The sequence below is a fragment of the Rhinoderma darwinii genome, chromosome 12 (genome assembly GCF_050947455.1).
Source record: "Rhinoderma darwinii isolate aRhiDar2 chromosome 12, aRhiDar2.hap1, whole genome shotgun sequence".
NCBI classification, from domain to species: Eukaryota; Metazoa; Chordata; class Amphibia; order Anura; family Rhinodermatidae; genus Rhinoderma; species Rhinoderma darwinii.
The window spans coordinates 5,781,110-5,794,059 of NC_134698.1; the positions used below are offsets into that span (position 1 = coordinate 5,781,110).

The 12,950-nt window shown below is 45.0% G+C and overlaps 1 protein-coding gene across 1 annotated transcript in view; it reads left to right on the forward strand.

Moving 5' to 3' along the window:
* The window catches only part of LOC142665029 (uncharacterized), a 40,306-nt gene that overhangs the window by 24,445 nt on the left and 2,911 nt on the right, over nucleotides 1-12,950 (forward strand). The window contains exons 6-9 of the mRNA XM_075844564.1: nucleotides 734-834; nucleotides 1,760-1,881; nucleotides 3,902-4,022; nucleotides 9,955-10,025. Of these exons, the coding sequence (XP_075700679.1) occupies nucleotides 734-834; nucleotides 1,760-1,881; nucleotides 3,902-4,022; nucleotides 9,955-10,025 (415 nt within the window). The remainder of the gene's footprint in view (nucleotides 1-733; nucleotides 835-1,759; nucleotides 1,882-3,901; nucleotides 4,023-9,954; nucleotides 10,026-12,950) is intronic.

Sequence of the window (12,950 nt, forward strand, 5' to 3'; positions counted from 1 at the left end):
CCACCCTGGTTGGTGGGAGATGGTGTCAGTCGAGCAGGTCTGGCCTCAGGTGTGGATTGATTAATCCCAGGAGTATAGCTAGATGAAGTACCTGGCAGATCCCTAACACACAGTCTATGAGTTCTGTTATTCTTGTTCACTGTCCAGTTGTCTGTTAACTATTTGCATGCTATTCATCTGCCATCCACTCTATTTGTGCATCGTCTCCATCTTCAACTACCTTCAGTGTTCATTTATGCTCATCCACTGGTGATTTACTTGTGCCTCTTGTTTTCTGTCAGTATTGATGCGTGCTTCACCCATGTGTTAGCGATTGTTTGGGGTTGTGGTCTTGAGCACCACCGGCGCCATAACAGAGAAGTTAACTACTTCCTCCACTGATGTCACTATTAAACTCCACTTTCCAAGGAGGACTGAGAAAGGGACAAAACTCTGGGTGACCGGGTGACAGAAAAGGCAGTCCCCTGACAGTTAATATGGCTGACAAAAGTATAAGTCAGAAAAAGACAGCACACAGCGACTGCACCGAAGGACTCGGGCGCACAGACACATTTTAATATTTCTCTAGAAGTACATTATATCATTAAAGATCTCCCAACTGCATTACTCCTCCGTAGCGGCTGAGTAATCCCCCGGGCACAGCTGGGCTGGTCATTGTTTGGTTCTAGCACAGAAATGTAAAATGATATTATTTTTAGCTGTGATATAAATTGTCATTCGTTGCATTATCTAGAGAGGCTTTGCTGGGAAGATCCCTGGGACGAAGCTCGCAGGGCACCCATCAAGTATGAACCAAGGGTATGCCGCCATGACGTCTCTACAAGACGCCCAACAGTGAGTACAAATCTGACATTTCTATACCTTTAACAAGAATAAGGCCAACAAAGCGAATGCAGTTCTTATTATATTGCTTTTGGACTATATTTTTCAAAAGATATGCCGTCTCTTTATAGGTCTATTTTTATTGTTGGGCTTGCGTGCCCATGAAGAAGTTTGTCGTGATTGTCTAAGCGTAAAACAAAATAAAGATTATATATATATAAAGAATTAGGCCAAAAAAAGAGCAGGCCTCCATAGCCCCCCATGTGAACATGTACTTTAATGACCACCCCATGTCTCTATACAATACCCACATAATACCCAAACAGCACTCACAAAGCACTGTGGCCATGGTAGGAGACGCTGTAAAAAAAAACTCAGCGTTTCTGACTGAACACTGCCCCCTATGAAAATTTAATTTGGCAATCCACTCTTTTTATACCTTTTTTATCGAGCTCTCACACAATACCCACGGAGTTCCTATTCACAAAGCGTCCACGTACAGTGCCCAATCAGCACAATGTTCTTCTGTTTTCCCTGTCAGTCACCAAGGATCGCACCCTATGCAGTCACACGGGCCGTACCCAGCAAAGTCTGGCCCTAAAGCCAAAAATGTTAAAAAAGGGAAGGCAGGATTTAATGAAACCCTAGGCCTCATGAACCGGTGAGGTCTAGGAGCCCATCAAAAAGTTGGGCAAATAGCCCATTGAAGGTCCAGGGTTTTCGGAGTGTGAGCACTAACTTTTATTTGTATCCACCATTCATTTCAGTAGAGCCTGACCATGCATATGTGACCACCTCTCCAACAATTTCGGGGGCCTGGACCTTCTCATGATCATTCTCACCACACTCATCACGTCTAGTCGACATGCTATAATTGTGAATTTTCATAAAACTCTTTTGTTCCCATTCTCCGTTTACCATTTGATCGCTTCTTCAGATCTCGAAGACCGTCCAGAAGAATGAGTCGCCCACCACAGCCTGAAGAGATGTATGCAACTATCAAAACCAGGGTGACCACTAGAGCCAATGGGAAGCCAACGTCAGGAATTAGAGTGTCCGGTAGGTTTTCGGCTCCGATTGTCTTGATGTCAGATATATTTAAGAAAAATCTGATCACTAACGTAGGACGCATGAGGAATATCATTAGCAATTCCAGCTTGACCGGAAGACTTAGGTCATGTGAGACGTGCGGTTGCTATGGATACATTGCCAAACCGTTACACGTGGGGCTGTCAGACAACAAGTCGCTAGCAACAAGACTGTGTCTCAGGTCTTTACGCCAAGGCTGAATGGTCATCGAAAGGTCAAGGATTCTTGGCAGGACTCAAACCAGAAGCTTTCTCCATCTCTTATTGCCATAGTAATCAGATTTCCGTGTCTGACAGGTTGCGTCAAAAATATTAATCCACCATCCCCATTTTGATCAATTTGGGCCGTTTTTCACTGACTGATATAATTATGTTTGATAAATTTTCTCTATTTTTCATAATATTTTTTTTTTGTATGACCAACAATGATCCATCATAATGATAATTATTACATCTGATACCAAAAAGACTGAAGAGCAGCTACAAAGAGCGTCTTTTACTCTGGAGGACCCAGCGTGCCTTCGTATTACATGGACAGCCATTGATTTCAATGAGAACAGTGTAATACTTCATTTCCCCTGTGGTGGCGCTGCAGAAAAATTAAACACTTGCTGCCAGATTCCTCCATAGGTTACAGCTGATTGGTGGTGGTCCCAGCAGTGGGGAGACCCTTCTAACAAAAAAGTATTGTCCAAAGCGGACCATCTCTTTAACTGGATATACTGGCGGCACGATCATGCACTATGTCCTCCTTTAATTGATGGGAGTGGGGTGATGGGCAAACAAATTGCTGGCCTTCCCTGTTTTGGCGTCAGGGCTGTGAAGGCATGAAGCAGCACCAGGGGGTCAATTTAGATTTTTGTTATGGAGACCTATTTGCTGTGGGCTCCTTTGGGCTCAATGCTAAGAAGCGACCATAAAAATTGGCTCAAATCTAGATACCATCTACCCAAATAGTTGCCTTCAGGGTGGACTAGTCTTGGTCTTCTGGCTGGATATACATTGAATGGCCACTTTATTAGGGACCCCCATCTAGTAGGGTGTTGGACCTCCTTTGGCCTTCAGAACCGCAGTAATTTGCGGTGACATAGAAGCCACTGGGCGTGGAAATCGTTCTGCAGGAATATTGGCGCATGTGGACAGTTTCACTTCTTACAGTAAAGTGTCCTCCTGCCATAAAGCAAACAGCCGCCAAGAAGAGATGGACTTGGTCGGCCACATTGTTCAATCACAGGTATCAGAGGTACCAGGGCCTGCCCAGAAAACATTCCCCACCATTACTCCACCTGCTGAACTGTTCACACCTGACAGGACGGGTTCATGGATTCACGCTGGTTGCGCCAAATTCTGACCTTCCCGTTTGCAGGGTGCCACAGAAATCTGGATTATCTGGCCAGGCGATATCTTTCCATTGCTCTACGATCCCATTTTTGCCCACTGGAGTCTTGCCTTTGTGTTTCACTTAGACAGCAATGGCGACGGAACTGGTTGCCTGCGGTTATAGCCGATCCATGCTGAGGAAAGACGAGTGGTGCGTTCGGACACGTTAGGAAGCTCCAATCATTAATGGGCCGGGGGTGTCTAATAAAGTGGCTGTTCAGCGTATAATCATCCATTGAATAATAATAGTCTTTAGATCGGTGGTGTAGATAGGGATTCAAACTCTCAACAGGTAGAGGACATCAAAAGTCCTTGTTCTAGATCTGAGATATTTTGACCAAGCAAGTAGATGACTAAACACATCTAACATGACTGCAGGTAGGAAACACCCGGGGAGGGACTGGCGTCTCGCAAATTACTCTAAGTGTCTGCGCTGTCAGTACTCCCCGTAGCAATGCACCTGCTCCACCTGCGGCAGATTTGTCTTTGCACCTGTTTAGTGGTATGATTTTACTGTCGCCTCATTCCTCCTGTGTTTTTCTAAAAAGAACGTCAATCTATTCTCTGCACAAAGGGAACAGCTGTAGAGGACCTGCTGCTTTATTTTACAGATGCAGCTGGGGAGGAGGACGACTCAGACACCCTCACAGTGGTTACTAATGCATACTCCGAGGACTGCGAGGAGACCGACACCGCCGCCGTATGTTCTAGAAATCTTCCTCATGCCAACAGGTAATGGAGCTGGTTAAATCACATATCGCATTGTCATTCATAAATGATGAAGATTATAACATTTAAGCATTTCTGCTAGAGCACCATATCAGTGCCAGTTTGGAACTAGAATATAGAGCACCATATCAGTGCCAGTTTGGGGCTAGAATATAGAGCATCATATCAGTGCCAGTTTGGGGCTAGAATATAGAGCACCATATCAGTGCCAGTTTGGGGCTAGAATATAGAGCACCATATCAGTGCCAGTTTGGGGCTAGAATATAGAGCATCATATCAGTGCCAGTTTGGGGCTAGAATATAGAGCACCATATCAGTGCCAGTTTGGAGCTAGAATATAGAGCACCATATCAGTGGCAGTTTGGGGCTAGAATATAGAGTACCATATCAGTGCCAGTTTGGGGCTAGAATATAGAGTACCATATCAGTGCCAGTTTGGAGCTAGAATATAGAGCACCATATCAGTGCCAGTTTGGGGCTAGAATATAGAGTACCATATCAGTGCCAGTTTGGAGCTAGAATATAGAGCACCATATCAGTGCCAGTTTGGGGCTAGAATATAGAGCACCATATCAGTGCCAGTTTGGGGCTAGAATATAGAGCACCATATCAGTGCCAGTTTGGAACTAGAATATAGAGCACCATATCAGTGCCAGTTTGGAACTAGAATATAGAGCACCATATCAGTGCCAGTTTGGAGCTAGAATATAGAGCACCATATCAGTGCCAGTTTGGGGCTAGAATATAGAGCACCATATCAGTACCAGTTTGGGGCTAGAATATAGAGCACCAGATCAGTGCCAGTTTGGGGCTAGAATATAGAGCACCATATCAGTGCCAGTTTGGAGCTAGAATATAGAGCACCATATCAGTGGCAGTTTGGGGCTAGAATATAGAGTACCATATCAGTGCCAGTTTGGAGCTAGAATATAGAGCACCATATCAGTGCCAGTTTGGGGCTAGAATATAGAGCACAATATAAGTGTGAGTTTGGAGCTAGAATATAGAGCACCATATCAGTGCCAGTTTGGAGCTAGAATATAGAGCACCATATAAGTGCCAGTTTGGAGCTAGAATATAGAGCACCATATCAGTGCCAGTTTGGAGCTAGAATATAGAGCACCATACCAGTGCCAGTTTGGAGCTAGAATATAGAGCACCATATCAGTGCCAGTTTGGAGCTAGAATATAGAGCACCATATCAGTGCCAGTTTGGGGCTAGAATATAGAGCACCAGATCAGTGCCAGTTTGGAGCTAGAATATAGAGCACCATATCAGTGTCAGTTTGGAGCTAGAATATAGAGCACCATATCAGTGCCAGTTTGGGGCTAAAATATAAAGCACCATATCAGTGCCAGTTTGGGGCTAGAATATAGAGCACCATATCAGTGCCAGTTTGGGGCTAGAATATAGAGCACCATATCAGTGCCAGTTTGGGGCTAGAATATAGAGCACCACATCAGTGCCAGTTTGGGGCTAGAATATAGAGCACCATATCAGTGCCAGTTTGGAGCTAGAATATAGAGCACCATATCAGTGGCAGTTTGGGGCTAGAATATAGAGTACCATATCAGTGCCAGTTTGGAGCTAGAATATAGAGCACCATATCAGTGCCAGTTTGGGGCTAGAATATAGAGCACAATATAAGTGTGAGTTTGGAGCTAGAATATAGAGCACCATATCAGTGCCAGTTTGGAGCTAGAATATAGAGCACCATATAAGTGCCAGTTTGGAGCTAGAATATAGAGCACCATATCAGTGCCAGTTTGGAGCTAGAATATAGAGCACCATACCAGTGCCAGTTTGGAGCTAGAATATAGAGCACCATATCAGTGCCAGTTTGGAGCTAGAATATAGAGCACCATATCAGTGCCAGTTTGGGGCTAGAATATAGAGCACCAGATCAGTGCCAGTTTGGAGCTAGAATATAGAGCACCATATCAGTGTCAGTTTGGAGCTAGAATATAGAGCACCATATCAGTGCCAGTTTGGGGCTAAAATATAAAGCACCATATCAGTGCCAGTTTGGGGCTAGAATATAGAGCACCATATCAGTGCCAGTTTGGGGCTAGAATATAGAGCACCATATCAGTGCCAGTTTGGGGCTAGAATATAGAGCACCACATCAGTGCCAGTTTGGGGCTAGAATATAGAGCATCATATCAGTGCCAGTTTGGAGCTAGAATATAGAGCACCATATCAGTGCCAGTTTGGGGCTAGAATATAGAGCACCATATCAGTACCAGTTTGGGGCTAGAATATAGAGCACCAGATCAGTGCCAGTTTGGGGCTAGAATATAGAGCACCATATCAGTGCCAGTTTGGGGCTAAAATATAGAGTACCATATCAGTGCCAGTTTGGGGCTAGAATATAGAGTACCATATCAGTGCCAGTTTGGGGCTAGAATATAGAGCACCATATCAGTGCCAGTTTGGGGCTAGAATATAGAGCACCATATCAGTGCCAGTTTGGGGCTAGAATATAGAGCACCAGATCAGTGCCAGTTTGGAGCTAGAATATTGAGCACCATATCAGTGCCAGTTTGGAGCTAGAATATAGAGCACCATATCAATGCCAGTTTGGGGCTAAAATATAAAGCACCATATCAGTGCCAGTTTGGGGCTAAAATATAGAGTGCCATATCAGTGCCAGTTTTGGGCTAGAATATAGAGCACCATATCAGTGCCAGTTTGGGGCTAGAATATAGAGCACCATATCAGTGCCAGTTTGGGGCTAGAATATAGAGCACCATATCAGTACCAGTTTGGGGCTAGAATATAGAGCACCAGATCAGTGCCAGTTTGGGGCTAGAATATAGAGCACCATATCAGTGCCAGTTTGGAGCTAGAATATAGAGCACCATATCAGTGCCAGTTTGGGGCTAGAATATAGAGTACCATATCAGTGCCAGTTTGGAGCTAGAATATAGAGCACCATATCAGTGCCAGTTTGGGGCTAGAATATAGAGCACCATATCAGTGCCAGTTTGGGGCTAGAATATAGAGCACCATATCAGTGCCAGTTTGGAACTAGAATATAGAGCACCATATCAGTGCCAGTTTGGAACTAGAATATAGAGCACCATATCAGTGCCAGTTTGGAGCTAGAATATAGAGCACCATATCAGTGCCAGTTTGGGGCTAGAATATAGAGCACCATATCAGTACCAGTTTGGGGCTAGAATATAGAGCACCAGATCAGTGCCAGTTTGGGGCTAGAATATAGAGCACCATATCAGTGCCAGTTTGGAGCTAGAATATAGAGCACCATATCAGTGGCAGTTTGGGGCTAGAATATAGAGTACCATATCAGTGCCAGTTTGGAGCTAGAATATAGAGCACCATATCAGTGCCAGTTTGGGGCTAGAATATAGAGCACAATATAAGTGCGAGTTTGGAGCTAGAATATAGAGCACCATATCAGTGCCAGTTTGGAGCTAGAATATAGAGCACCATATAAGTGCCAGTTTGGAGCTAGAATATAGAGCACCATATCAGTGCCAGTTTGGAGCTAGAATATAGAGCACCATACCAGTGCCAGTTTGGAGCTAGAATATAGAGCACCATATCAGTGCCAGTTTGGAGCTAGAATATAGAGCACCATATCAGTGCCAGTTTGGGGCTAGAATATAGAGCACCAGATCAGTGCCAGTTTGGAGCTAGAATATAGAGCACCATATCAGTGTCAGTTTGGAGCTAGAATATAGAGCACCATATCAGTGCCAGTTTGGGGCTAAAATATAAAGCACCATATCAGTGCCAGTTTGGGGCTAGAATATAGAGCACCATATCAGTGCCAGTTTGGGGCTAGAATATAGAGCACCATATCAGTGCCAGTTTGGGGCTAGAATATAGAGCACCACATCAGTGCCAGTTTGGGGCTAGAATATAGAGCATCATATCAGTGCCAGTTTGGAGCTAGAATATAGAGCACCATATCAGTGCCAGTTTGGGGCTAGAATATAGAGCACCATATCAGTACCAGTTTGGGGCTAGAATATAGAGCACCAGATCAGTGCCAGTTTGGGGCTAGAATATAGAGCACCATATCAGTGCCAGTTTGGGGCTAAAATATAGAGTACCATATCAGTGCCAGTTTGGGGCTAGAATATAGAGTACCATATCAGTGCCAGTTTGGGGCTAGAATATAGAGCACCATATCAGTGCCAGTTTGGGGCTAGAATATAGAGCACCATATCAGTGCCAGTTTGGGGCTAGAATATAGAGCACCAGATCAGTGCCAGTTTGGAGCTAGAATATTGAGCACCATATCAGTGCCAGTTTGGAGCTAGAATATAGAGCACCATATCAATGCCAGTTTGGGGCTAAAATATAAAGCACCATATCAGTGCCAGTTTGGGGCTAAAATATAGAGTGCCATATCAGTGCCAGTTTTGGGCTAGAATATAGAGCACCATATCAGTGCCAGTTTGGGGCTAGAATATAGAGCATCATATCAGTGCCAGTTTGGAGCTAGAATATAGAGCACCAGATCAGTGCCAGTTTGGAGCTAGAATATAGAGCACCATATCAGTGCCAGTTTGGGGCTAGAATATAGAGCACCACATCAGTGCCAGTTTGGGGCTAAAATATAAAGCACCATATCAGTGCCAGTTTGGGGCTAGAATATGGAGCACCATATCAGTGCCAGTTTGGGGCTAGAATATAGAGCACCATATCAGTGCCAGTTTGGGGCTAGAATATAGAGCATCATATCAGTGCCAGTTTGGAGCTAGAATATAGAGCACCATATCAGTGCCAGTTTGGGGCTAGAATATAGAGCACCATATCAGTACCAGTTTGGGGCTAGAATATAGAGCACCAGATCAGTGCCAGTTTGGGGCTAGAATATAGAGCACCATATCAGTGCCAGTTTGGGGCTAAAATATAGAGTACCATATCAGTGCCAGTTTGGGGCTAGAATATAGAGTACCATATCAGTGCCAGTTTGGGGCTAGAATATAGAGCACCATATCAGTGCCAGTTTGGGGCTAGAATATAGAGCACCATATCAGTGCCAGTTTGGAGCTAGAATATAGAGCACCATATCAGTGCCAGTTTGGAGCTAGAATATAGAGCACCATATCAATGCCAGTTTGGGGCTAAAATATAAAGCACCATATCAGTGCCAGTTTGGGGCTAAAATATAGAGTGCCATATCAGTGCCAGTTTGGGGCTAGAATATAGAGCACCATATCAGTGCCAGTTTGGGGCTAGAATATAGAGCATCATATCAGTGCCAGTTTGGAGCTAGAATATAGAGCACCATATCAGTGCCAGTTTGGGGCTAGAATATAGAGCACCACATCAGTGCCAGTTTGGGGCTAAAATATAAAGCACCATATCAGTGCCAGTTTGGGGCTAGAATATGGAGCACCATATCAGTGCCAGTTTGGGGCTAGAATATAGAGCACCATATCAGTGCCAGTTTGGAGCTAGAATATAGAGCACCATATCAGTGCCAGTTATGTGGAGGTCTCCTAGTCAAAATATTATAGCCCCCACTTGTTTGCCAAACAGGGCCCAGGTCCAGCCAATCAAATGACTTTATCAGTAATAAATGACACTGGAGTGGACTGTTCTGCCCAACCCTCCAGGGTCCAGTCACAGCCAAACTCTTGTGGTAGGGGCTGGATATTGGTGGTTTCCGCTGGGTGGTAGTGGTCTCAGGGCATTTTACCCCCGATCTGGACTTAATAGGGCATGCAGGCCTGTCATGTGGGCTCTGTTGTTGTTTCCAAATGGCCAAAAGGACTCACATAGCACCAGTAATAGCATTGTGGTCTTCTTATATAACAGAGGGGCCTCTCGAGCACCAGGCTATAGCGACACCACTGGAAGCCATCAATACCCATATTTAAGAACATTACCATAAGAATGCATGGTTAGTGATCCCCCTGTATATCCGCACTGACCTTTGGCTCTACCTCTTAGTAATCTGAACAACACGTACCTGCAACCAGAACCGTTCTACCAGAACTGTGCACTGAAGAACACCCAGAAAAGTAAGTATCAGTATTGTGTGCGTTATTAAAGGGGCACCTCCGCGGACTGGCATTGAGTTGTGTGGGAGGTTCCCCCCGGCATTAGGTCCTGGTACACCCTGTCGCCCCACATCACATCCCATAGGATCCCACGTCATAACATTAATATTGACCCAGAATTGTGACCACTGCACAATCTCTATTAATAATGGAACGACATGCAAATCATGACATGCGCCCTTAAAGGGACAGTCCACACTCTGCAAATAAATAAAGATTTATGCAAGTGTCTGAAATAATTTGTGGCTCAATTCGTCATCATTTACAAGCTTCCTGGCTGCTGTCGATGAATGGAAACTTGCTTACTTTCAACGGATGAATACTGTATAGAGCTAGTCCTGTTGCAGTTTGTTACAATGTGTCAGCGTAGGTAAGAGACAGAAGGTGTAAAGGATCTGCCAGGCACAGCTTCGGGGTTATCGCCCATAGATAATCAGTCTGCACCTGCTTCTATGCCTGTGAGACTGACTCCATCTTCCACCACTCAGGATGGCAGGCTTCGGAGTGGGAGAGCCTATCACAGCCTGGCCAGACGGAGCTAGCTCCCGCCCTCTGTCTATTTATACCTGCCTTTCCTGTTCCTCCTTTGCTTGTGATTCTTCTCATGTGGTTTCCTGGCCCTGCTGCAGCTTCTTGTACTATTGTCCTTGCTTCATATTGACCCCGGCCTGCTGACTACTCTCCGGCTCTGCGTTTGGTACCTCGTGCACTCCTGGTTTGACTCGGCTTGTTCACTTCTCTTGTTGCTCACGGTGTTGCCGTGGGCAACTGCCCCTTTCTCCCCCTAGCTCTGTGTTCCCTTGTCTGTTTGTCTGTCGTGCACTTATTGAGTGTAGGGACCGTCGCCCAGTTGTACCCCGTCGCCTAGGGCGGGTCGTTGCAAGTAGGCAGGGACTGAGTGGCGGGTAGATTAGGGCTCACTTGTCTGTCTTCCCACCCCCGTCATTACAGAAGGGAGATTTTATGCTGCTGTCATGTTTAGCTCACATAATGCTTACCTAGATAAGTTGCAGTGAACATTACAGGGCCCTTAACTCCATCTAAGGGCCACACATTACAGTGCAGGTAACAGTGTATCAGTGCAGGTAACAATGTATCAGCGCAGGTAACAGTATATCAGCGCAGATTACAATGTATCAGCGAAGGTAACAATGTATCAGCGAAGGTAACAATGTATCAGCGAAGGTAACAATGTATCAGCGAAGGTAACAATGTATCAGCGCAGGTAACAATGTATCAGCGCAGGTAACGAATGTATCAGCGCAGGTAACAATGTATCAACGCAGGTAACAATGTATCAGCGCAGGTAACAATGTATCAGCGCAGATTACAATGTATCAGCGCAGGTAACAATGTATCAGCGCAGGTAACAATGTATCAGCGCAGGTAACAATGTATCAGCGCGGGTAACAATGTATCAGCGCGGGTAACAATGTATCAGCGCGGGTAACAATGTATCAGCGCGGGTAACAATGTATCAGCGCGGGTAACAATGTATCAGCGCGGGTAACAATGTATCAGCGCGGGTAACAATGTATCAGCGCGGGTAACAATGTATCAGCGCGGGTAACAATGTATCAGCGCGGGTAACAATGTATCAGCGCAGGTAACAATGTATCAGCGCAGGTAACAATGTATCAGCGCAGGTAACAATGTATCAGCGCAGGTAACAATGTATCAGCGCAGGTAACAATGTATCAGCGCAGGTAACAATGTATCAGCGCAGGTAACAATGTATCAGCGCAGGTAACAATGTATCAGCGCAGGTAACAATGTATCAGCGCAGGTAACAATGTATCAGCGCAGGTAACAATGTATCAGCGCGGGTAACAATGTATCAGCGCGGGTAACAATGTATCAGCGCGGGTAACAATGTATCAGCGCGGTTAACAATGTATCAGCGAGGGAAATAATGTATCAGCGCGGGTAACAATGTATCAGCGCGGGTAACAATGTATCAGCGCGGGTAACAATGTATCAGCGCGGGTAACAATGTATCAGCGCGGGTAACAATGTATCAGCGCGGGTAACAATGTATCAGCGCGGGTAACAATGTATCAGCGCGGGTAACAATGTATCAGCGCGGGTAACAATGTATCAGCGAGGGTAACAATGTATCAGCGAAGGTAACAATGTATCAGCGCGGGTAACAATGTATCAGCGCGGGTAACAATGTATCAGCGCGGGTAACAATGTATCAGCGCGGGTAACAATGTATCAGCGCGGGTAACAATGTATCAGCTCGGGTAACAATGTATCAGCGCGGGTAACAATGTATCAGCGCGGGTAACAATGTATCAGCGCGGGTAACAATGTATCAGCGCGGGTAACAATGTATCAGCGCGGGTAACAATGTATCAGCGCGGGTAACAATGTATCAGCGCAGGTAACAATGTATCCGCGCAGGTAACAATGTATCAGCGCAGGTAACAATGTATCAGCGAAGGTAACAATGTATCAGCGAAGGTAACAATGTATCAGCGCAGGTAACAATGTATCAGCGCAGGTAACAATGTATCAGCGCAGGTAACAATGTATCAGCGCAGGTAACAATGTATCAGCGCAGGTAACAATGTATCAGCGCAGGTAACAATGTATCAGCGCAGGTAACAATGTATCAGCGCAGGTAACAATGTATCAGCGCAGGTAACAATGTATCAGCGCAGGTAACAATGTATCAGTGCAGATTAAATCCTTCAAGTGAAAATAATTGATTTGGTTTATACAAATTAAAATGTCATCTCATCTGCCCATGTAAATGCCATGTTCATGACTTAATGTCGCCAATTTATAAAACATCCCGTGTGATTAGATTTCTGTTAATTATAGCAGAAATATGTAATGATGGAAATATAAGAGACATTTTCTAACATCTTCTGCTGTACA